The 23,117-nt window shown below is 39.8% G+C and overlaps 1 protein-coding gene across 3 annotated transcripts in view; it reads left to right on the top strand.

Annotated features, from left to right (window-relative positions):
* Positions 1–345: 345 nt before the first annotated feature.
* pkd1a (polycystic kidney disease 1a) overlaps positions 346–23,117 on the top strand; it is a 51,727-nt gene continuing 28,955 nt past the window's right edge. For 2 of the 3 annotated variants that reach the window (XM_077605637.1, XM_077605635.1), the window contains exons 1-18: positions 346–1,373; positions 10,784–10,855; positions 10,941–11,009; positions 12,816–12,887; positions 13,020–13,183; positions 13,588–13,838; positions 13,986–14,246; positions 14,314–14,482; positions 15,818–15,995; positions 17,389–17,603; positions 17,951–18,072; positions 18,161–18,311; positions 19,174–19,436; positions 20,073–20,447; positions 21,170–21,646; positions 21,754–21,885; positions 22,008–22,183; positions 22,933–23,063. In XM_077605637.1, the coding sequence (XP_077461763.1) occupies positions 1,099–1,373; positions 10,784–10,855; positions 10,941–11,009; positions 12,816–12,887; positions 13,020–13,183; positions 13,588–13,838; positions 13,986–14,246; positions 14,314–14,482; positions 15,818–15,995; positions 17,389–17,603; positions 17,951–18,072; positions 18,161–18,311; positions 19,174–19,436; positions 20,073–20,447; positions 21,170–21,646; positions 21,754–21,885; positions 22,008–22,183; positions 22,933–23,063 (3,553 nt within the window). In that variant the 5' untranslated portion in view covers positions 346–1,098. The remainder of the gene's footprint in view (positions 1,374–10,783; positions 10,856–10,940; positions 11,010–12,815; positions 12,888–13,019; positions 13,184–13,587; positions 13,839–13,985; positions 14,247–14,313; positions 14,483–15,817; positions 15,996–17,388; positions 17,604–17,950; positions 18,073–18,160; positions 18,312–19,173; positions 19,437–20,072; positions 20,448–21,169; positions 21,647–21,753; positions 21,886–22,007; positions 22,184–22,932; positions 23,064–23,117) is intronic. The other variant, XM_077605636.1, reaches the window with a different exon arrangement.

Genomic DNA, 23,117 nt, shown 5'->3' with positions numbered 1-23,117 from the left:
TGAGGGGGGAAAAAAACCTCATCCATTCAAGGATTTCTTCAGATAAGGATAAAATATATGTATAAACCCAAATATTTTCTTCAACATTTTTGTTAATTAACTTTTCAAATGGTATTGTTTATGTTGATCCTTGTTTTTATTGCACACTGTATATGTAAACTGAATAAGATCCCAAATTTACTTAATTGGTTTGACAATGAAGAACACAGTACCACAATAATAAAGAAAACTTGATCAAATTAAAGCATATAAAATGTTGCACTGCGAGAGGTGAATTATTTTCACAATAAAAAGGTACACTTGTGCAATAATCATTTTTATATATCACACTTTTGTGGTGAATAGAAAATCTCAGCAGTGTACAAGTGATTGCTATTTTTTTATCAGATTTGTGTTGCATTTTTATGACTATGCATTCTTTGTGTGTTTGTTGACATGAAAATAATAGAATTGTTTGTTGTAGACATACTACAACTCCCATGATGCTCATCGGCAAAAAAAAAAGCGACGATTCGATTACAACGTGTCTCCCACAGGTGGTTTTCTAATTTTGGGGATTGCAATAGCAAAATATAGATTGATTAGTTTAAGGAACAGATCGCTTCTTCAAAGAAAGGTTGTATTTCATTTTATTTGATCTAGATCGGCTGCTTTTACGTGTAATCGAGCTGCAGACAGTGTTTAAATTCGACGACGCTCGGCGTGAAATAGCCTAAAATGTGTCTTTTGACTAAATAAAGTGTTCGAAGTAAGAGGAATAATGTCTGGATCGTTCAGTGGTCGTTTGCAGAAGTGCATGGAAAAAAAGAGAAAGAAGGAGGAGGAAGAGGGAGGAAGTTCCCAAACTTTTTCCCCCTCTCTTCAAGGAAACATTTGGTGGAGGCGCTCCGTTATTTTCCAGCCGCTCGGGAAAACTTGAAGGAACTTTGTTAAAAAATCTGCGCAGCTCCGATCGTCCAAAAACGGATGCTTTTCTTTCTTTTTATTATCTTTACGCTGTCTTCACATGAAATCCGAGGGCAAAAAAGTGTGTTTTCTTTGGTCCTTCCCAGCCTGAGAGGACTTCAACCATCAGAGGCGATGCGATGTGAGTGAGCTATGCCTTGTGGAAATGGAGCGACTGTAACCAAGCGCAAACATGGCGTCTGCGGGGCAAGCTTCTACTTCTTCTCCAGCCTGCTGGTGGCCCTGTGCTGCCTGGAGCCGTGGAGCCTGGGCTCACAGACGGCCGCCGGCAGGAGCTGCACGCCCTGCCCGATGAACTGCAGCTGCGCTCCGGTGGGGCCCCAGCACAGCTGCGTGGTCAACTGCTCCAACGCCGGCCTGGAGAGGGCCCCCGGAGCGGCTGAGATTCCCATGCACACCGCTGTACTGTAAGTCCCAGCATCTACAATTCCACTTCATTTCGCCTAAATACTTCATAATTCTCTAGGCAGACCAATGGCTGACACAAACAAACAAAGCAATTTCCTTTCCAGGGACATCCAAAGTATTACTGTCTATTTATGTACTTCTTTAGTCAAAAATTATCGTCATCAATAATTACTTCTTTACCTGAAGGACACTTGAATCATTATCGTCATCAATATTTACTTATTTTACTGTAACCTCAATTGCATCATTATCATCGTCATCAATATTTACTTATTTTACTGTAACCTCAATTGCATCATTATCATCGTCATCAATATTTACTTTTTTACTCTACGTCGCTTGCATCATTGTCGTCATCAATATTTACTTATTTTACTCTAACCTCATTTGCATCATTATCATCGTCATCAATATTTACTTCTTTACTCAAACGTCACTGGCATCATAATCGTCATCAATATTTACTATTTTACACTAACCTCACTTGCATCATTGTCATCAATATTTACTTCTTTACTCGAACGTCACTTGCATCATTATCATCATCAATATTTACTTTTTTACTGTCACTTGCATCATTATCGTCATCATTATTTTACTCGAACGTCACTTGATCATCGTCCTCAATACTTATTCACTCGAACGTTACTTACATTATAATCGTCACCAATATTTACCTTTTTACTCTAACGTCACTTGCATCATAATCGTCATCATTATTTACAATTTTACTTGAACGTCACTTACATCATTATCATCATCAATATGTACTTCTTTACGCTAACGTCACTTGCATCATTATCATCATCAAAATGTACTTTTTACCTGAACGTCACTTGGATCCTTCTCATCACTGCTTCACAATATACCACATGTGTCATTAAACCAGTTATACTTCTGTACGAAACATAGCAGTATTCATTCGGCTAATATCGGTTTATACATCCATTCATTTTTTTGTACCACTTATTCTCACAAGGGGGTGCTGGAGCCTATCCCAGCCAACGACGGGCACCAGGTGGGGGGGACACCCTGAATTAATGGCCAGCCAATTGCAGGCCACAAAGAGATGGACAACCAATAATAGCTAGGAGCAATTTAGAGTTTTCAACCAGCCTGGCATGCATGTTTTTGGGATGTGGGAGGAAACCAGGGTACCTGGAGAAAACCCACACAAGTCCGGGGAGAACATGCAAACTCCACACAGTGAAGACCGAGCTGGATTCAAACTCAGGACCTCCGAATTGTGAGGCCGAGGCACTAACCACTTATCCACCTGGCTGCCATATTGATTTATATATATATTTATTATTTTGACAGTAGTAACGTCAACATGATCGTGTAGGTCAGTGAAAGTGTCTTTTGTATGGGACAGACCCAAAGATGGGAGGAAAACTCCATCTTAACTCATGCCTGCCATTGATGGCTATGAATGTTCAATCCATTTTAAATTAGTTGAAATGGATTGGATGACCCTTGTGAGAAAAAGTGGTATGGAAAATGAATGGATTGGACACCTGTGCTTGTCAAGGGCACTGAAACATGTTCTTTCACTCAAATGAAATAGACGTCAAGTCATTAGGATTTACTATAAAAAATATCTTTGTTTATTTTACATGCATATAAATGCCTATAATGACAAACAGAGCAAATTATGACAGAAAAGATTCATTGTGAAAATTTGCTGCTGTTTATGTACATATAAAATATTCATCTGTGTTCAAATAATCAGAACAAAATGCCAATTTCCAATTTAATGAAGATTACCATTATTATTTGAATGTACTTTTTTGTAGGATGGACTCTAATATAGAATATTTATAAAGGTTATTCAGCACAAAGTGTACAATATGCATTGTGGCACCGGACTGGCGGTTTAGTTAAAATTCCGCTGTTTAAACAGATTGGAAAATTGTGGCTTGAAACTGCATGAAATTAGAATTTACATTCTTTTCAAGTCATGTTTTTTGAGCGACTTAGCCCTCTATTAGAGGTCATGACGCCAAAGTCTATTTTTTTAGTGTGCATGCATGTCTTTTTGTGGTACTTTGGAGTGAAGCTTTAGCGAGTCACCAGAAAAGTGAAACTGGACTTTGTGGTGTGGATCAGCTTGCCACTCTCCACTGCTTCTGCATTAAGAACATTCTGTTCTGAGCAGACGTAAGACACATGTTGTCAATTATTTATTTCCCTTCAAACCACCTACTCTCATTTAACTTGAACTTTCAACATATATACACAAAGACTTCATTCAACAGGCACCAGAAAAAGCCACCTATAAAAGTGATTAACTGGACTCTGTGGAATCATCTCTGGGGTTTTTATCCTGTGTACACCTTGAAGTCAGGCAGCATTATGATAATGATTAAATTTCATTCAAAATGTGGGTGTAGGTGTAGACCAGGGGTGTCAGACTCGGGTTGGTTCGCGGGCCGCATTAACGTCAACTTGATTTCATGTGGGCCGGACCATTTTAGATATAATATTTAGATTTTTTTTAATAAATGGATTAAAAGAACTCTATTAAAAGCCCTGAATATTCAGTTTTTTATAGATCTAAAACAATGTTTATTTTAGCTTTTTTAATATATATTTTTAAATTTTACATAATAATTTTTGAACTAAAAACACAGAAAAATGGATTTAAAAAATTACAATTATTGATTTAAAAGAGAGAAAATCAGTAAATGTAATATACATCTATACTCTTCATTTTAATTTGATCCTAAAACAGAAAGTCGGCACTCATGATTTACTTTCCCGGGCCACACAAAATGATGCAGCGGGCTAGATTTGGCCCCCGGGCCGCCACTTTGATACATGTGGTGTAGACGATGGTCATGCATTGCAAAATTGCGGAAACGCATAGATTTCTTATTAGGTTTCTGCATAGTTTGAAATAAAAATAAAGGACGTGTTAAAATGGTGGCGCTGAAGCGGGTGTTGATGCCTGTTCAAGTAAGTATATATTTCATTTTGAAACAACAGGAATAATATGTGATGTCAACGTCAATTATTTATTTTAGGTTATTATGAATAATAATGAAATCAGTTGATTGCAACTGACCTATTGGGCATCGCTGCTTAAGATAGGCTTCTTGCTCTGACTTGTCATTCCTCCGGACACAACGACCAAATTGCCAAACATGAAAAGCAGGACACACCACATCAGTATTTCCACATAAAGCGTTTATGAAAATGGAGTCCTTGGAAATAATCTGTTTTGTCGAATATTCTGTGCTCCAGAGCACTTTGTGAGGTTGCTATGGCAATGAGAAACACACATAAAGACACACACCCTGCCTCCCTCGCCCAAATGAATTTATCATCTCAATTACGTTTGAGTATCTCATGTACCACTCACACACACTATAACATGAGGACATTGCTAAAATAATAGCAACATCACTCCGTGAAATGCAGAGATTGAAAGGGGAAAAAAAATTAAACCATCCTAAAGTATCAAAAATATGTAACACTAATTGTCTTTAAATGGGATTGTCTAGATCACATGTGTCAAAGTGGCGGCCCAGGGGCCAAATCTGGCCCTACGCATCATTTTGTGTGGCCCGGGAAAGTAAATCATGAGTGCCGACCTTTTGTTTTAGGATCAAATTAAAATGAAGAGTATAGATGTATATTACATTTCCTGATTTTCCCCCTTTTAAATCAATAATTGTAATTTTTTAACAATTTTTTTCTGTGTTTTTAGTTCAAAAATCATTTTGTAAAATCTAAAAATATAAAAAAAAGCTCAAATAAACATGTTTTTAAATCTATAAAAAATCTAATATTCAGGGCTTTTAATCCAGTTCTTTTAATCCATTTATAAAAAAAATATCTAAATATTATATCTAAAATGGTCCGGCCCACGTGAAATCAAGTTGACGTTAAAGCGGCCCGCGAACCAACCCGAGTCTGACACCCTTGGTCTAGATCTATTTAATGGAGCCACTAGGTGTTTACAGACCTACTTACAGTCAACAGTTACTTGTAGAATGGCATGAATTGTTCATGTATAATGGGTATTTCTGTTTGTTGTCTTTATTTGTAGACTATTATTATGACAAAAGTAGTCTCAAGAGAATCCATTTGTGTAAATAGAGGTAGGGGGACATTGTGAGTCACCTTAATATTACACATGAAAAATGAATGCACCGCTGAAAGGATGAAAAAGAATGTACAATGCTTTGCACTATATGGTATTGAATTCAATGACTAAGAATATAGTTTGATAGGTAGACATTCAATCTCAAAGCACGTAGTTTACTAATGCAGATGCGTTTTCCCCTTACCACTGACGCCAAGAGAAAACTCAATGCACCCTCATGATTTAAACATACAAAGATTTTGACAAAAGAACATTCATTCATTCATTTTCCGTGCCGCTTATCCTCACAAGGGTCGCGATGGGTGCTGGAGCCTATCCCAGCCAACGATGGACACCAGGCGGGGCACACCTTGAATTACTGGACAGCCAATCACAATGCACAAGGAGACAAATACCATCCATACTCATACCTAGGGTCAATTTAGAGTGTTCAACCAGCCTAGTATGCCTGTTTTTGAGATGTGGGTGGAAACCAGAGTACCCCGGAGAAAACCCACGCAGAGAACATGCAAACTCCACACAGGAAGGTCCGAACCTGGGATTGAAACCTGGATCTCAGAAAATATAGAAAGATATATGATTTAAAATACGCAACAATGCTGCAAATCAAGCAAGAGTGATAATGTCCTCGCGTGTGTTATCGTTAATTTGTACGCTTTAATTTTTCTCTTGTACGTTCGCTGATTTAGAAACCCCTATGCAGTGGTTACAAGTCAAGTGCGCCAGATAACAGCGAAGCTAAACTCCAGCCGTAGCCACTGGCTCTATTCAACTGGAGCTCGCCCAGTAGTTCGGCGCCAGAACCTCTTTAGAGAAAGCGGGGAGCCACAAGCAGGTGCTCCCGACACAGTGCGTCCATAACCATGCTCGTGGACTCAGCTGACTCTTAGAGTGGCGCCTAAAATTACCAATTTCGTCATACGCAGTTTCTGGGTATGATGACAATTAGGCTTTTTGTCGAGTCAATGATGATGACAAAGCCTATGTCCGATTATTATTATTATTAAAAATGATCACGGAGTGAAAAGAAACAAAATTCAAAAACCTCCGAGTCTGTAATAGACAAGCTTTGGAAAAAGCGCCAGCTAAGTGAGCTGCAGATGTTTCACTCGAGCCAGCACTTACTACAAGCGAAAAATTTTGTTTTGATGTCACATTAATAACCGTTGTTTTTCCATTTGCAATATCGGAAGCAAGATGTGAAATTAACCTCAATTCTTTCCATGATGGTCCCATTACTGTTTTCATGGGGGAAATTCCTTTCCTGTCATTTGTATTAAATAGTATTTCTTTAGTTATAAAAGGAAAACATCAATGTTGCGTCAACTTAATATTTACATAGAAAACAATAATCGTCCCGAAGTGGTTGACAAAAATGCTATATATTAAGTCAATATAATTTTCTTAGTAACAGATAATTGAGGTAGAGATTATTTTTGTGTGTTGTTTATCGTGGTAGGAAGTATTCAAAGTTTATTTTTATCACCTGAAGGCTGATTGTTTTCATTCCATATGTCAAATTATAAAATGGAAGTAGGAGGCACAGTTTTCATTTCCCAGTAACGGTGTCCAATGAACACATGACAGCAGCGCAGTTTACTTTCATTCTTCCTGCACGTGTCTTTGACATGGTCATCGTGTGTGCCTGCCCGTGTACGCGAGGACGCGCGTGTGAGGCTTGATTCGAGCGAGTGTGTTAAACCGCTGCGCACAGCTGCCCTATGTGTTCCAGCTGGATACCAGACAGTGCATGCAGGAGCAGCTGGAAAAATGGACAGAATGTTCTGGAGAGGAGCAGAGAGTGTTTGGAACTAAGCTGTTGAATTAAATATTAAGAATTACATACACCAAACGTCTTTGTTTAGCGGGTGTGTAGTTCTTCCTCATCCTCTCCAACATGGTGTGTGAATGATGGGCTAAATACTAAAAGAAACTGATTGAGGCCTATAATAGGGTTTCATATGATGATTTTCTAATAATTGCCTCTTATTTTGTTGGAAGTATTTTCAATTTGCTGCATTGTATTTGTCATTTTTTTATGAAACCGAGAAGGTAAAGTAAGCAGGTTACTTTTTGAATAATGCAAAAAGTACAATAATCTCATTTCCAGTCAAATCCTAGGTGCATTTTCCCTTTTTAATCAGCCCCGCCATGACTGTGTTTTCGGGTAAACGCGAGTATCCCGCAGAAAAAACAACGTAGGCACGGGGACAACATGGAAAGCTTGGGATTGAAAACCATGATCTCAGAACTGTGAGATACCTTGATTTACAAAAGGAATTTCTTCCTTGACCAACCTCTGACTTCATTTTACTTATTTATCAAACCAATATTCCCTATTGAAACTATTATTTTAAGTCATTCCAATGTCAAAGCACCACTGTAAGTTATCAAAACCTTGAAGAAAAAACAATGAGGTAAAAATCCAAGATACAAATGGAAAAAGGGGGTATCTTAAAATTTGCCCTGCATTTTCAATCCCTCATCTTTGAACGTCTAACTCGTGAAATACGTTAAAGCAACACGAACAAGGAAAACAAGGAGAGTGGAAAGAAAGGATGAGGCAGCAGCAAAGGGAAAGACGGATGAAAGCGACCACAGAACAGTCTGTGTTTAGTGGGTTAGTGGAGCGCTGGTCTCCTCTCATGGAGACTTTGACCACTCCGCCACCCTGATGCCGTAAATCTGATCGCTTACAGTATACGACCAGAACTACTGCACATACTCCAAACTGCGGCTTTTTATTATTCACTCTCCGTCATTTAACACCCATTAATATTACCATGAGATTTCTCCCTTTTCTCCGGATAAGTATCTTTTCCACGATTGGTTTTTCTTTCCTCTCCGAGCGTGTGTCGGCGCTCGGCGCTCAAGAATAAGTGGCACCAGACGGGCCATATAAGGAGCGGTTAGATCATTGGCCACACCGTTAGAAAAACAGAACCATATGTGTGCTGTGGGTGTTTTGTGAGGAGCACTGTAGCTCGAGTGTGCCTTCGCCGAGTGTGTGTGCACACAATTCCAATTAAAACCATGTGTTGTCAAAAGGTAGCAGAGAGAACAGGAGTCTGTTGCTAATAGACACGGCGAAGGTCAGGTTAGAACGCCTTCTCGCTTCTTTGTTATCATCTTAGAGGTGATGTTCGTGGACGGGAAGTGAGAGGAAAGTAACTCTTTGGGAAGCAGGTTTGACCAGGCACACAAAGTGTCTAATGTGCGAACTATCGGCTCATCGATTAAGGGTCTTTGCCCTCCATCATTTGATCTGCTGAGGACTTTAGCAGAGGAGAAGGCTCTTTTACTCTCCATCTTTCTTACACAAGCAGTCTGGAATGTACAGATGTTTCCTTCTGGGAATGGGCGTCCCGCTCCTTTCACACACACCAGAAAGAGTGAGTGAGGGGTGTGTTCCCATGCACTCAAACTCTCATTTGCAAGTTTTTCTAATACCCCCCGGAGATGATATTAGTGTCTACTGTGCACACATAATGAGCGTGGAACATGTTTGACAGAATGTGCTTTTTTTTATTTTTTATTTATCAGTCAGTCATTCATCATTTTTAAAGTCAGCAGCAATCTGTTGCTATACATTCCGTGTATTTATCATGCCTTAACACTCCTGTTTTCACTGTGAAGCAGCCTCAAATAAGCTGAAGTCACTCGACTGTGTTCCACACTGAACCGCCTTGTTTGTGTTGGCAAAGGCGTTCCCATTCGGCTCCTTTCACTTCCTTTGTCGGGATTAATCTAAAAACTTGGCGTGATGACATTGTAGCAAAATATATTACTGCTTAAACTCTGACTCTAAGCACTGATTTTCTGATGAAAAGTATCCATTCATTCATCTTCCGTACCGCGCATCCTCGTAAATGTTGTTGGAGCTAATCCCAGCTGACTTCGGGCGAAAGGCAGACTACACCCTTAACCGGGGTCGGCAATCGTCGGCTCTAGAGCCACATGCGGCTCTTTAGCACTACCGTAGTGGCTCCCTGGAGCTTTTTAAAAAATGTTAGAGAAATATATTTTTTGTTTTAATAGGGTTTCTGTAGGAGGACAAACATGACACTGACATTCTTGACGTTTTCCAATGCTGTAAGAATGTGAAGAATAAATTTCAATGTCATCATTTCTGTTAACGAAGGTTTGCACCATAGCCTGCGACACACGTTTCTATTTGCAGGGCGTGATTTTAGGAAGGTCGCTGTTGTAAACAAACCGCGACCGCGATGGGCCATGATTTTGTGTCTGTCAAACTGAAAAGGACTCGAACTGGTGGAGAAAATGACTCTTCCTTAAACAGTACTCTAGGAAGATAAGAGAATTGAGCATTTTAGTCATCTGCTGTTTGCCACACTTCACTTCGCAAGCTGAGAATGCGGTAGACCCGCCCATTCATTGTTGAACGCCAGTGTTGCGCTCACAAGGTCGGGACTGACCGCATGCCAGGCATGCCCCAAGATAATAAAAATGTTTTTCTTCACAGCGTGTTTCGATTGGGCCAGCAGTCCAGCACACGAGAGACACAGATAAACTTTATAGATGTCCGTCAAACATTTTTCTATCATTTTTCTCGGGTATTTCTACTTTTGATATGTTGACCATGTTTAGTGTTTTTAATCTCTCATTCTCCTCAATTCAAAGTAACAACGACATAAAGAAACAAAGACAAATTTATTATGATGGAACAACCTTGGAATATTATTTTTTTGTTTTTTATGGCTGTTCCCACTTTTCCTGCTGTCACTCTTTTTCCTAAATACAAATGCCTGATGCTCCTTTTTTTGGGTTACTTATGTGTGCTTGCGCATGAGTTCATTTGAAAGAGTGTGATTGTTTTAGCGACTGATATGGAAACAGTTGCTGTGTACTCTCTATCTCAGGAAGGTAATTCTGCGTGAAACATTTCTTAACACTCTTCATTTAAAAATAAGATCATATTTATGAAATTACTATATTGCTCAAACCTAACTACCAACCAATCATGACAATCATACACAATTTATTTTGTATTGGTCATAATTCAATAGAAAATGTTTAAAAATAACATGAAATCTGAATCTTTGTTTTTCTATTTATGACTAGAGTAATGTTTCGTTCTATTGATTTAATTTATTGTGAAAATGGAAATCATAGTCCCATAGTACATAGTAATTGTATTGTTTCTAAGTACTAAATATGAATTGTAGTTAAATTATGCGTACTACTTACATTTGACACATATTTGAATTTGTGCGTATATGATGTTGTATGTCTTCTACTGCATGACGAGCCTTAGGATAAATCTTTTGTTTTTCGCAGAGATCTTTCCAAGAATCACATCACCTCCCTTGATACAACTTTGCTGAATCGACTCCCTGGCCTTCGAGAGCTGTGAGTACAGACAACATGTGTTTGTGCTCATTACAATGTTAACTGCGCACCAGTCAGTCACTTATGTAGCTCTCCATTTTGTTAGATATCTACAAGGTAACAGGATTGTTACCCTGCCCAGTGGGGTATTCTGCTGTGGGCCTTTGACAGTCCTGTAAGTACAATTTTAAACAAGTATATGAAGAGAAATTTGGGGATAGATAGCTGGACAGTGGCATCCACTTTTTCCAAATTAGGAGTCTGAAATTATTTTCACTTATTTGGGTCTTTTGCCGGGAAAACGCACCTTGTGGAGAAGCACTACCAATTTTGTCATACGCAGTTTCTGGGTATGATGACAATTAGGCTTTTGTCGAGTCAATGATGATGACAAAGCCTATGTCCGATTATTATTATTATTAATTATTATTATTAAGACCTTGTGTGTGCGTGGGTATGTGTATTTTTCTACGATTGTTATTGTAATGGGGCATAGTGTCTCAAAACAGTACTTGGACATTTCATGAACACCATTGAATACTATTTGTTAACCTATAAATATAGTTCGTTGGGAAAAAAATCTAATAAAATACACATTTGTATGCAGGTGTATTACATCATATCATATGCATCATTTTTCAAGATTGGATACCATCAAACTTGATGAAAATGAGAGTTACCAAATGAAAATTATTTTAAGGGTGATTTACGGAGGCTGCACTACAAACAATTGAGCTTTAGAATTCTTTAGAACATTACAATCAGTCTTATGGTGAGTTGTGTATTTGTTTTTGTTTTCACTTCTTAATGTGTAGGTCTATTAAGAAAGTCTTTCTGTGTACCTTCTTTATGGAGAAAAAAAAGGTTGAGGGCCTTACAATATGCTGGAAGAGAAACACCGAGACATTTAAATGCTGACACACATGCGCACCCACTAATCAAACAAATTGAACCACAATTAAGCTAAATTACAGTTTACAGCTCCAGGCCGTCTGCACACGGCCCCTTTCATGCGTCCGTCCATTAGCTTATTTCTTCTACCAATTTAAAAATGTTTGAGTGAATGTGTGCAATGAGAGATGACTGTGGTGGTTTCCATGCGCTCTGTCCAAAACCACCACAACAATGTCCCCCTTATGTAGCCTGCTGGGCTGGAGGGTGGAAAGGAGGAGGTTGTGCGGGAAGAATAAAGAAGATGGAAAGAAATACATTTTTGCTGGAGTAAAAGAGGGTTTAGTTGAACTGTTTCCGTAACTACCTCTGTACATACTGTAGATACAACAATCTTCTGTCCGGTGCAGATGTTCCTGTATATAAGTTGATGGATTTCATATTATAAGATGCAGGCAACCAATAAAATAATTGTAAATTTGTTTTGGATGAAGGCTTAAAAGTTTTGTTGAATTACGTATGAGTAATGTTCATGCTTTGCATCTCAGAGAAGCGTAGTGTCACACTTGTAGCTAGCGTTGTCCTCATGCCAGAAGCAAGTTATAAAACGGGAACCCGTGTTGATTTCTTGTCACTAGGGGAGTAATGGTATGCATTTTCGTTACGTACCTTGTTTTTAATTTCACAGTTCACTTTCCGTTCAGTAACAATAAAAGCATTCGATTCAAAAGAACAGCCTGAATTATTAAGGCCATAAAAGTTACAAATGGAATTTGGTCATGATTTGACTTCATCTGAAAGATCAGACAGGCTGATTGAATCCTGAATTCAGTTATTTATTTCTTTTCACTCTGCACATTGGCCTGCCATTTTAGATGAACACTTGCTGGCTTGTATCATGAGCCCAAAGCCATAAGTAAAGTTTTGTGGGCCACATAAAATACTGTGACTCACATCTTGCTGACTCTAGTTTGTCTGTTTACTAGTTATTCCGAGTATCATTCCCATTAAAAATGACGGTTAGGAAGTCGGCGACACAAACATATTTTCTCCCGATGTTAACATGGATTTTCTGCTTTGTTTCCTTTAGTGATTTGAGCAACAACCAAATCACAAAAATAGAAGAAATAATATGCGATGACCTATGCAATTTAACACAAATGTAAGTAGCCCTAATTGTCTCTTACCATCTGTATTCTATTATTAAGTATTTCACTCAGAAATTCACACAGGCAGAGTCGTTTCGTCTTTCAAAACCCTGTTTGGACCTATCTGTGCCCCTCTTTTTCTGCAGTGATCTAAGCAGCAATCCCTTCGACTGTGACTGTAAGCTATTCCACTTGGTCAACTGGCTCCAGGATAAAGGGGTGCGGGTTCGAAGGCCTGATGACAGGCTCTGCAACCACCCTCCCGAGCTCCATCACGAACCTCTGCTCAACGTCAGATTGCTCACCTGTGGTACGAAAAAAAATAGCACTCAAATGCGAGACGATCTTCCTGTCTTTTCCCTCCAAATTATTCAGTTTCTCCACTTTGGGTGCCTTTTGATCTTCCACCTTTCCACCATATAATGCATTCTTGGGCATATGATTGGTGTTCCAATTCCTTGACAGCAGAATATTTATTTACACCTTTGGATAAGAATAATATAGGTGTAAATTCAGACACCTTTTTTGGTAACTAATGTCGCTAAGACAAAGCTTGCACAAAACAACACAGCTATAAGCCAAGAAAGGTACCACTGGAATGCCTTTCGCTTGTAAATCCTGGATCTCAGGAATAGTTTTTGCAGAGTCCAAAGGCTTTCGTCCTTTGGGGAGGTAAAGAGAGACCTTTCCTAAGGCAGGTGGTCTATTTTGCAGGACTGAATTATGCCGCTTGTCTCGAGGACAGCAGTAGGGGAGGAGGGGGCCGGAGTGAGCTGGTCATCTTCTCGTCATCCACGCCGGGAAACTTTACCCGCGAACAATGTAACAGCATGTGCTTCTCTGCGTCGCACCTCTACGGCGGACTGGGAGCCCGGCAGGAGTGTCTCTGTAGTACAAACTCTGAGCCCAACTTCATCAGTGAATCTCAATGTTCTGCCGCCTGCACCAATCCCACTGTCATGAAGGTACGCGCTGACTCATTACTACGTCTGTTGTTCAAGTTTTTTGTATTTTACGGAATGTATATGTTTCGTTAGTGCCAATAGATTTTTTTTTTGCAGTAAAGTGTTTTTTACTGTGTCTGATGCTCTGCTTCCTCGTATGGCTTGCAGGAGTGTGGCTGGGCGCTAGCCCATGATGTATTCGCAGTAGACTTCTCCATTTTCCTGAAAGCCCTCCCATTGCAAAGTGTTCACGACAGCATCAATTTCTCAGCCGTCTCCTCCGTAACGCCGGTAGCGCTATCCTGGGAGTTTGGTGACCTCTCACCTCGCGTCAACACCTCCGTGACAAAGGTCACCTCGGCCGGGCACAAATACGGACTTCCAGGACAGTATGCGGTCAGTGTGATGGCCTGGGCCGGGAACAAAGAGGTGAGATTGACCACGCTGGGATATATTTTCTACATTTTTAATTCACTTGAAAATTCTGCACGTTTAGGTATCTGCACATGGCGAAGTATCGGTAGCGTTGCCTCCTAAACTGGAGCTGCACTGCCCTCCTCTTACTGTCGTCAATGGCAGCCTGGAAGTTACACTTGTCAGCTGGGGAGCTCTTGGCCTCGATGTTGACTGGAAGATTTTGAAAGATGACGTGCAGGTCGCTAAAGGTAAGGGGAAAAACGCCATCAAAATCAATCTAGGTCTTAAAGCACAAGCACTGTATGTTAAATATGTACAGGACAGAATGGACACTGGGTAGTTTGTCCTGCAGCATAACATGTTAGCTTTATGTCATACTGATGGCCCGTTCAAGTCATTTTTGCTTTACAATGATGGAAAGCGTGAGTTGTTGCGACATGGCAGTCTTTTTGAAAGAGGCAAGTTGAACTATGGACTCCTTACTAGTCAACCACAGGGCTGACAGATATATTAGACAGATGGCATTAGAGAGTATTCAATATAAAAAAACAGAGACAGTCTGCAAAATCACAACCCCCAACTGAGTGTTTGTGGGTAAAGGCTAGAAAAAGAAAGTTTTTTTCCCTCTTTTCTGTTTAATTCATACCTGTCAACGTATACGTTTTCCCGTATTTTGTACGTTTTTTGATCATTTCAAATTGTGTACGCCGTATAACAACGTTTGAACGGGATTTTTTTTTAAAGTACAGTTGTTGTTGTTTTTTTAAACCGATCTCGTTTTACCCATTTCGGCTCTAATCCGGATTGTCTCGGTCACTGGTAGCAGACGGAAACGTCATCGTCAACTGCTAATATTGTCATGCTTTAAGCATGATATATGCACGCGTGTCAGTCACATCCCCCTTTTCATTATATAAATATAGCGCGTCAGCAAGCAATGTACCCAGACAGTCAAGCTGTCAGCGTTATGCAGCGACATCTACAGAATCTTTAGTGCTTTCTGATTGGGCACCCCGTCCACTTTGGAGAAAATTTTAGACTTTTAAGTGCGCCCTATGTGAGTATAAATATGTCTGCGCGTTGCATTTGTATGGTTTTTTTATCGCTTAATAAGTGGAATTGCAATCATATAATAAGGGGAGCAATTGGCCAAGGTCGACAGGTACGGTTTAATTCACTTGAGTCTAATCATACCTTTTAACTATGGAAGGTCTTAAAATGTCTTTAAAATTTTAAAATGTTTCAAATTCGCTCTAATGGACCGTTTTGTTGCGTTTTGTCTGCTAGGTCTGAATTTATTGTGCTGTATTGCATAAAATTGTCTGATAATTTTTCTGACATTGTAAGTGTAGTAATTAAAAAAAATGAGGTGAATTGTGACATTCACTTTTACATTGTCTTATTATAATTAAAAATTTACTTGATGAATAGCGTTATAAAAGTTGAAATGTACTTTTTTGATGGATATTTTAATAGCCAGTTCAGATTTTTGAAGTTTTAAGCCAAAAGAAAGGAATTTAAATACTTTTGGCCGATCCTTATACTGAAATAAACAATCTTTTTTTTTTTTTTTCCTGTGCCAGCTTCTCCGCACTGTCCAAAAGATGGGGTCTACCACATGGAGTCCTCGTGCTGTTTCCAGATTGTTCCAGGGGAGATGAGTTGGACCGATGCTCGCCGACAATGTTTAGACCGCGGTGGGGATCTGGCAATAGTCAGAGGGGACACGCTGCGCAACCTGCTGGCTCATAAAGTCACACAGTGAGTGTTCCACCCAAGATGAAGTCTTTAAGCATTATCTTTGAGATCTCTTTTTGCATCAATGCCGCCGTTGGCGACTCGTGTTTGTCAAACTGTAAAACGTGAAGGAGCGTGTTTAACGTTGACTGGCACTGGCACTGTTTGGAAAGTAGATTAAAAGAAGGGCATTATACAAGGTATAATACACTGGAGTCGTCTCGTTACACTTGAGACGACATCTTTGGTGTTTAGCTTTCAAGGTCAAGACCACCACATCTGGAAAAGCACAGCTGGGTGATAACTTTGACTCCCTAAGAGGAAGAGACCTCAAGTGTATTCGTGTGTGAGGGCACGCTTTGGTGCCTGTGTTTGTGTGTGTGCGCGTGTCTGGATTGAGAGGTTGTCTTAGATTGAAGTGGAAGAGAGAGGAAAAACCTGCTCTAATGGAGTTTTCCCCCCATCTGTCATGCCGATCGACCCCTTGCTTACATAAGGAAATGTTTTAATTCCTTTTTCCCCTGACTTGCTTTTTTTCACCCTATTGCCATTTCATGTCCACTTCAGATCTCGTTTTGACCAATGTGAAAAGTGGACAATATATCCCAAAAAGGGCAAAACACAGTTTCAGTGTTTCTCAAGATATGACTATATGCCAGACAAAATGAGCCAAATATGTAGATATGTTTTTTACTGTGACTGATTCCTTTATGGAAGGGCCATTGAAGAAAAAAAGGTGTCCAAGTTTCTGACTTCAAAGTCAGAATTCTGATTTTAGAATTTGAATTCCGAATTCTGACTTTAAAGTCTTTACACTGACGTCATTTTCAGAATTCTGACGTTAAAGTCGGAAATCTTGACCACCTTTTATTGTTTTTTTTGTGGCCTACTGGGTTTTATTTCATTTTCTCTCACTTGTAGAAAATCCAAAAGAAAATTCATCCGTGTTCATTCCAATTCATTACAAGAGATTCCACTGGGATGCACTTGATAAATAGATAACTGAATATAAAATAGATAACAAAGTGCTACTCACCATTTATTCTTTAATCCATATTGTGACATTAAGTAAAGTGCGTAGGAAAAAAAGAAGCAAAAAAGTGAAACCATGTTGTGAAAATGCCAAATAAGTATCCAACTGCAAAGGTCAGTGTAACACCCCACTGAACCGCAATCAAAGGAGACTGTCGAGCACTGCACTCAGCAGCCCAGTCATTACTGATTGGCCATAAATTGGCACCATTTGGTGATTGCAATTTGCCTCTAATCAATCAGCCTTTTTTCAATGTACTAGTAGTAGTCTTTTTTCCCCCAATGATTTTTCCCCCCTTTGTTAACATTTTAACCTTAACGACAGGTGATAATCCGAACATTTTGATGTGTTCATCACTTTGTAACCTTTTTCGCACATTGCCAGGGAACGAGGAGTATGGCTCGGATTGAGCAACGTCACTTCCCCGGGCAGGCTGCGCTGGGTCAACGGTTCTGAAGCCCAGAACGGAGAGGAGGGCCTGCAGCCTCGTTTCTCAGTCTCCCGTGGCAACTTTTGTGTTTCCCTTGATCAGCGAGCTCAGACCAGTCTGCACCCATGCAACACCAAGCGTGCCTTTGTCTGTCAGTACAGTCCTCAAGGTATGTTTTCAAATGTAGAAGATGCTTATTAATACTATAGTGTTGCACCAATATCATTTTTTGGCTTTCCAATTTTGACAATTTTGCTAATTAATAATTTTGGTATCTTTACACTACATAATTCCCACTTATTTCACATTTCAATGTTTTTTTCTGTGCATTAAATGAAAACAAATGCATTTTGTTAGAGGTATAATAAACCGATTTTTGTTTTAATTCTTACAGGGAAATTTTTAAACATCTTCTTTAGACTTTTGAAGTTGGAAATGTTTAATTTTCATTTTTTTTTTTGTCATCCATTGATTCATCTTCTTTTTCAATTTGTTTTTGTTTGTTCACGCTAACAGTCCGAGTTCCAGATGCAGGGATCTACATGGTGGGCCTGGCATTATTTCCCTCCCGTAATCCATTGCTTCGAACATCTGTTGCTCCATTCTCCACTGCACAAATAGCCAGCACTGGCGTAGAGGTGAGGAGAAATAGTAGTTTTATCCAATTGTATCTCTCAAATCTGTCTCTTCAAGACATATTTCTATTTTCCCATGTTTCTCCTACAGCTAATGCTCTTCCCAGCTCTGAGCTTTGTTCGGCCAGGTCGCCTGTCTTCCCTCGAGTTCGTCATGCAGGAGCGTAACTCGCACGTCCACGTCCGATTCCAAGTCTACCGACCACAATGTGATTATCCTGGCCTGCACCTGCTTCTGCCTGGTGAGCCTCACACATAACTGACCCGTAAAAAAAAACAGCCTTACGTTCCTGCTGCGCATCAGCAAGCACTTAAAAAATGCACCTGCGCTCACACCTTAGGTACAAAAGATTCCTAAGTTAAGTAGAAAAATAGAAAGGTTGAACATTTCCTGCCCTTTTCCTTGTCCATCTGGAATTATACGATTATACGATTTTTATATTCCTCCCACATAGGTAACCAACATTTTGTTTATATCGTCTGTTGAAGTGTAAAAAAAAATGTCAGGTTTTTTTATTTATTTGATCAGAGACCAATAAGAAACAGATGTTATAGTACATTATAGTCATAGCAATCAAATGGAAGTTATTCTGATTACTTTATATGTAGCCTACACAACTTAACGTGAATTGTTAATGTCTCCATTTCACGTCCAATCACTTCCTAATTAAAAAGTTATCATCTTCCGTATCACGTTGTTGTAACTCTGGACTTAGTGGGTATGCTCTTTTGGCTGTCTGCGCGGAAACAATAAAAATAAAAAAGTAAGCCCAAGTTAAGTATAGGTTGCACACACTGGCAAAAGATGAAAAAAAGTGACTTATTGCCCCTAAAATACAGCAGTTTCTCTAAATTGCAGATTTTCAACTATTGTGGATGAATCTTGAATTTATCCCCCAAAATAAAGTCAATGTTGACACCACATTAAACTGCCACAATGATAAGCGAATTAAATTAGTACATGCTTATGATGGTGTCAATAAAAATGGATGTTCATCTTTATGAAAGTAGTTTTTTCCCATTTTTGTTATTGCATCACATTAAATCCGGTGTATACTTTGTAAAGATTAGGATAAGTCTAAAATGAATTATGTTCTGCTTTAGGCTGTCACAGTCCAGTTTGCTCACCAGTGGCGATTTGTGTTGCGGATGACACCGACGGCGTTGATCCACGATCTTGCCCACGGTTACAACAATGGTGTCCGTTCCAAAAACGATGCCTGGACCTTTCTATTCCTTGTCCGCCGTCCTCCTGTCCTAATTGCACCCAAACTCACAACCTTCCACCTGGCGCTCGCAGACCCCAATATATTCTACAAGATGAGGTGGCCTTCAGCCTGCCTGCAGGACCAGCTGCAAATGTTCTGGTGAGTTATTTACTCCAGAGTCATAATTTTCGGTGATTGTCTTTGAATGTGATTTTTTTTTTTTCAAATGGAAATAGTTAATGACTTCCAGATTGAATTTGACATTGTTTACGGGGAGATTAGATAAACAGCTAAGGGATTGCAGCTGTTTGCCATTCCGCTTCAAAATCAAGGGGTGCCGAGTTTAGCTTTTTAATAAAGTAGACACTAAAAACCTGAACTCAGTCCTTCGAAGAATACTTTTCTTTGAAGCACATTTTAACGGTGAATGTTTAGTTTTTGAATTCCTTTTAGCTTAATCCTTTGTGAAAGAATAAACGATTCATATAAAAATACTTAAGTAACATGAACATTTCCAAATTGTTCACAATTTTTGGTTCTGGCTGCGGAACTTGAAAGGCCATAAAACGGACAAAAAAATGAATCCTGTGTAAAATACTAAGTCATGACTTCAAACGAATATCTAAATTAGTCTTTTGCTTCAGTAAAGGTTTTAAACACTGATTTAGACAATTATCTTTTCTTTTATTCACTACCACTCTGCATATTTTGAGAATTATTTACACATACCTGGACTGGCAGTGACATTATTTATCTACTTTTGACATTCACGCTCCTAAATTCAATTTTCCCCAGTTGCAAGAGCAGTTAGAAGACCTCTTGGTTTCTCCTGGTGACATCATTGGCCTTCAACATGATGCCGGTCCAGCATCTCTTCTTCGTTGCCAATCCTCCCCCAATTCACTGTGGCGGCAGCCTGTTTTTGTCGTCGACCATTCGGAGTGGATTTCCATTAACAACAGCAAAGAAACTGCAGACGGCTCAGCTGGCCACGGTCTTCCACCTCGGCCCCGTCTGACCCTGGAATCACAGCCAGGGGCTAGTGCAGGAGGCTGGCAGGAGGAAGTGGTGTGCCCTATCAGAGTGCTGTATGTGGGACAAAGTGAGATCCTGCTGGAAGGAGCAAAGCTAACTGCTGGTATATCCCAACCAGGGCTCTACACTCTGCAGGTAACAACATCAAATTATTCAGATCCTAGCCAGTATTTGAACCATACTGTAGACATCTAGGTGGACCTCCCACACAGCTACTAGCTACTTTTACCCATGGGTCATTCCAGGATTAGATTAGGTTAGGTTAGAACTTTATTTCATCCAGTATTTGGGAAATTTCTTGGTTGCAGTAGTGAGACAGACAAAAGACACACAAGACATTGTAGACCTAGGTAAAAAAAAACTGGAGCCACACACAGGAAATCCACAAGGTCCTTCTGCAGACTGAGACTGAGGTTACTGCATAGTCCCTCAGTAGTCTGGAGGTTTTAAAGATCATCGAGAGAACATGTATGTCAAAATTCTTTTCTGATTTCATGCTCTATATGTGCAGGAATAACAATACGTAATGAACTAGCTATGGCTCAATTATTTCATCTTATAAATCTATGGTAAAATGTTAATTACGTGTTTTTTTTTCCTCAATATTTGTCATAATAACAGTAATATGGTTGCAAATTTTGGATTCGTTTCAGGACAAGTGAATGTACTGTCAAACTACATGTTTTAGTATTTGTATGTAGTTCATTTTAAATTTGAAGTGTGGAATGTTAAACATCCTCCAAGTCTGGAACAGAAAAAGAAGGAATTTGACGATAACTTTGGTTTAAGTGCCCTTTAATGCTTTCATAAATTCTAAAAGAAAAGAACCACTGACTTGGTTTAATGTTTCTGTCTAGGTGAGCTCTGCTGAACCATCATATCCATCTTCAGCATCGTGCCCATTGCAAGTGGTTCCTCCTTTGGGCTTAACCATTTTGCACCCACCTCTCTGGAATGGCAGCCTTTATCTTCAGCCCAACAGCACTCGCGTCCTACTCCACGTCCAGTCCCGATATACCACGAAAGTCTCACAACGGGGAACTAACCACAGCGTTACCTTTCAGCCAGACTGTCCTTCCAATTTTTTATCCAGCCCCATGCTGTGCAAACCGAGGTGGCAGCCAGGCACTGAGGTCAGAGAACCCAGCCTGTACGCAATACTGGATCTAGAGTTGGTGGCCAAGGAGCAAGGGGACCTTATTCATGTGGAGCTGCACGCCTATAACAATATGACAGAATCCAGTTTGGCCCTGGTTGTTCATATGGAAGAACCACTAAAAGGACTGGTGGTCCATCCCTATCCTGCTCAAAGGGTGCTGATGGACTCAGTTGTGGTGAGTCCTTGGATTTTGATCTTTACCTCTAGCCAGTAGTTGCTGTTATGTCACTTTGCTTCTTATTGCCCCGAACCTCTTCATCTTCCTCTTTATTTGTGCATTAGAGTTACACAGCATCCGTTCTTGAAGGCTCCAATCCCACCTTCAAATGGACCGTTGATGAGAAGCCCTACTTTACCTATTACAACACAGTCCTCAATGTGATCTACCAGGATGCCGCCGTGTACAGGCTCACAGTGAGTTTCCTTCGATTTTTCAAACCGTATCTATGCCGTCCAGCGGGCTACGCTTACAGTGAAAGAAATATTGTCATGACACGTCATGCCGGAATTCAAATCCTTAGCCGCGTCTCTTCCAGGTGACGGCTATGAACCATATCAGCAGCCTCAGAGAGCATTTCAATGTCACCGTGGACCACCTCCAGCCCATGACCGATCTCGCAGTGAGGGGTGTACCACATGTAGTCCCTCAAGGCTCCACTCAAACATTTACCGCTTCTGTGCTTGTGGACATGTCTGTGGCGGCGACCTTTCGGTATGGAAGGGGGGGATTCGGATGGATGAATGGATCTTTTCTTCTATTTGTATACATTCAGTATCACTCCCGCTCCCTTTCTACTAGCCACCTTCCTCTTTGCTTTTTTTCTGCTCTCACTCACAACTTTAGATTTATAACCGTGTGGTTTGAGAAGATTGCTGACTGCAATTTTCCCTGCTACTTTGCTTTTTTTTCCCCAGTACAGTTTCTCTGGTTTCTTCCACTTTTTCCACTTTCCTCCATCCACGTATAACCGCTATTCTCATTGCGGGCTAGTTTTTCTCTTCGTCTCCCATTGCAGCGAACGGTCTTGGTCCAATGCGATTTATTGAATTTCCACTTCTTCACGTCCAAACTCTCCATTGCCTTTGCAAGGATAATTTAAATCATATCAAATTTTTAATATATAGCACCTTTCACTACACAAAGGACAATTTATCAAAAAATACAATTAAATTAAACTTGCACTCCCAGGCATGACACACTTATCCATGTATGTAAAAAGACAAATGGAAAAAAAGATTGGCCAGTGGACAACAACTCGAAAGTTGACACTTTTCATGATTAAAAAAATCATATTTGCAATTATTATTATATTATTTTTGAAATTATTAATCATTATTTGGTGTATATATTTTTATTGTTTTCATTATTCTGTTTTCCTTAACAATATGCTTATAAGGTGTGCATGTTCTCATCAAATACTTTGTGCAGATTTCAACTGTTTTACATCTCCACTCCTACAGGTGGTCTTTTGGTGATGGGGGATATAAAGCGTTTGAATTCAAGCCTCCATACGTACCATCCCTAATTCAGCCTGACTCCCCTCATCAGGTCCTCTTAACCAACAACATTACCTACATCTACTCCCAGCCAGGTACTACCATATCCATCATTTGGAAAGGGATAAAACTATTAATTCATAATTTTC

Source organism: Stigmatopora argus, chromosome 7, assembly GCF_051989625.1.
Source record: "Stigmatopora argus isolate UIUO_Sarg chromosome 7, RoL_Sarg_1.0, whole genome shotgun sequence".
NCBI classification, from domain to species: domain Eukaryota; kingdom Metazoa; phylum Chordata; class Actinopteri; order Syngnathiformes; family Syngnathidae; genus Stigmatopora; species Stigmatopora argus.
The sequence above is the reverse complement of the archived record's forward strand: the minus strand, read 5'-3'. Positions and strand labels throughout refer to the sequence as shown.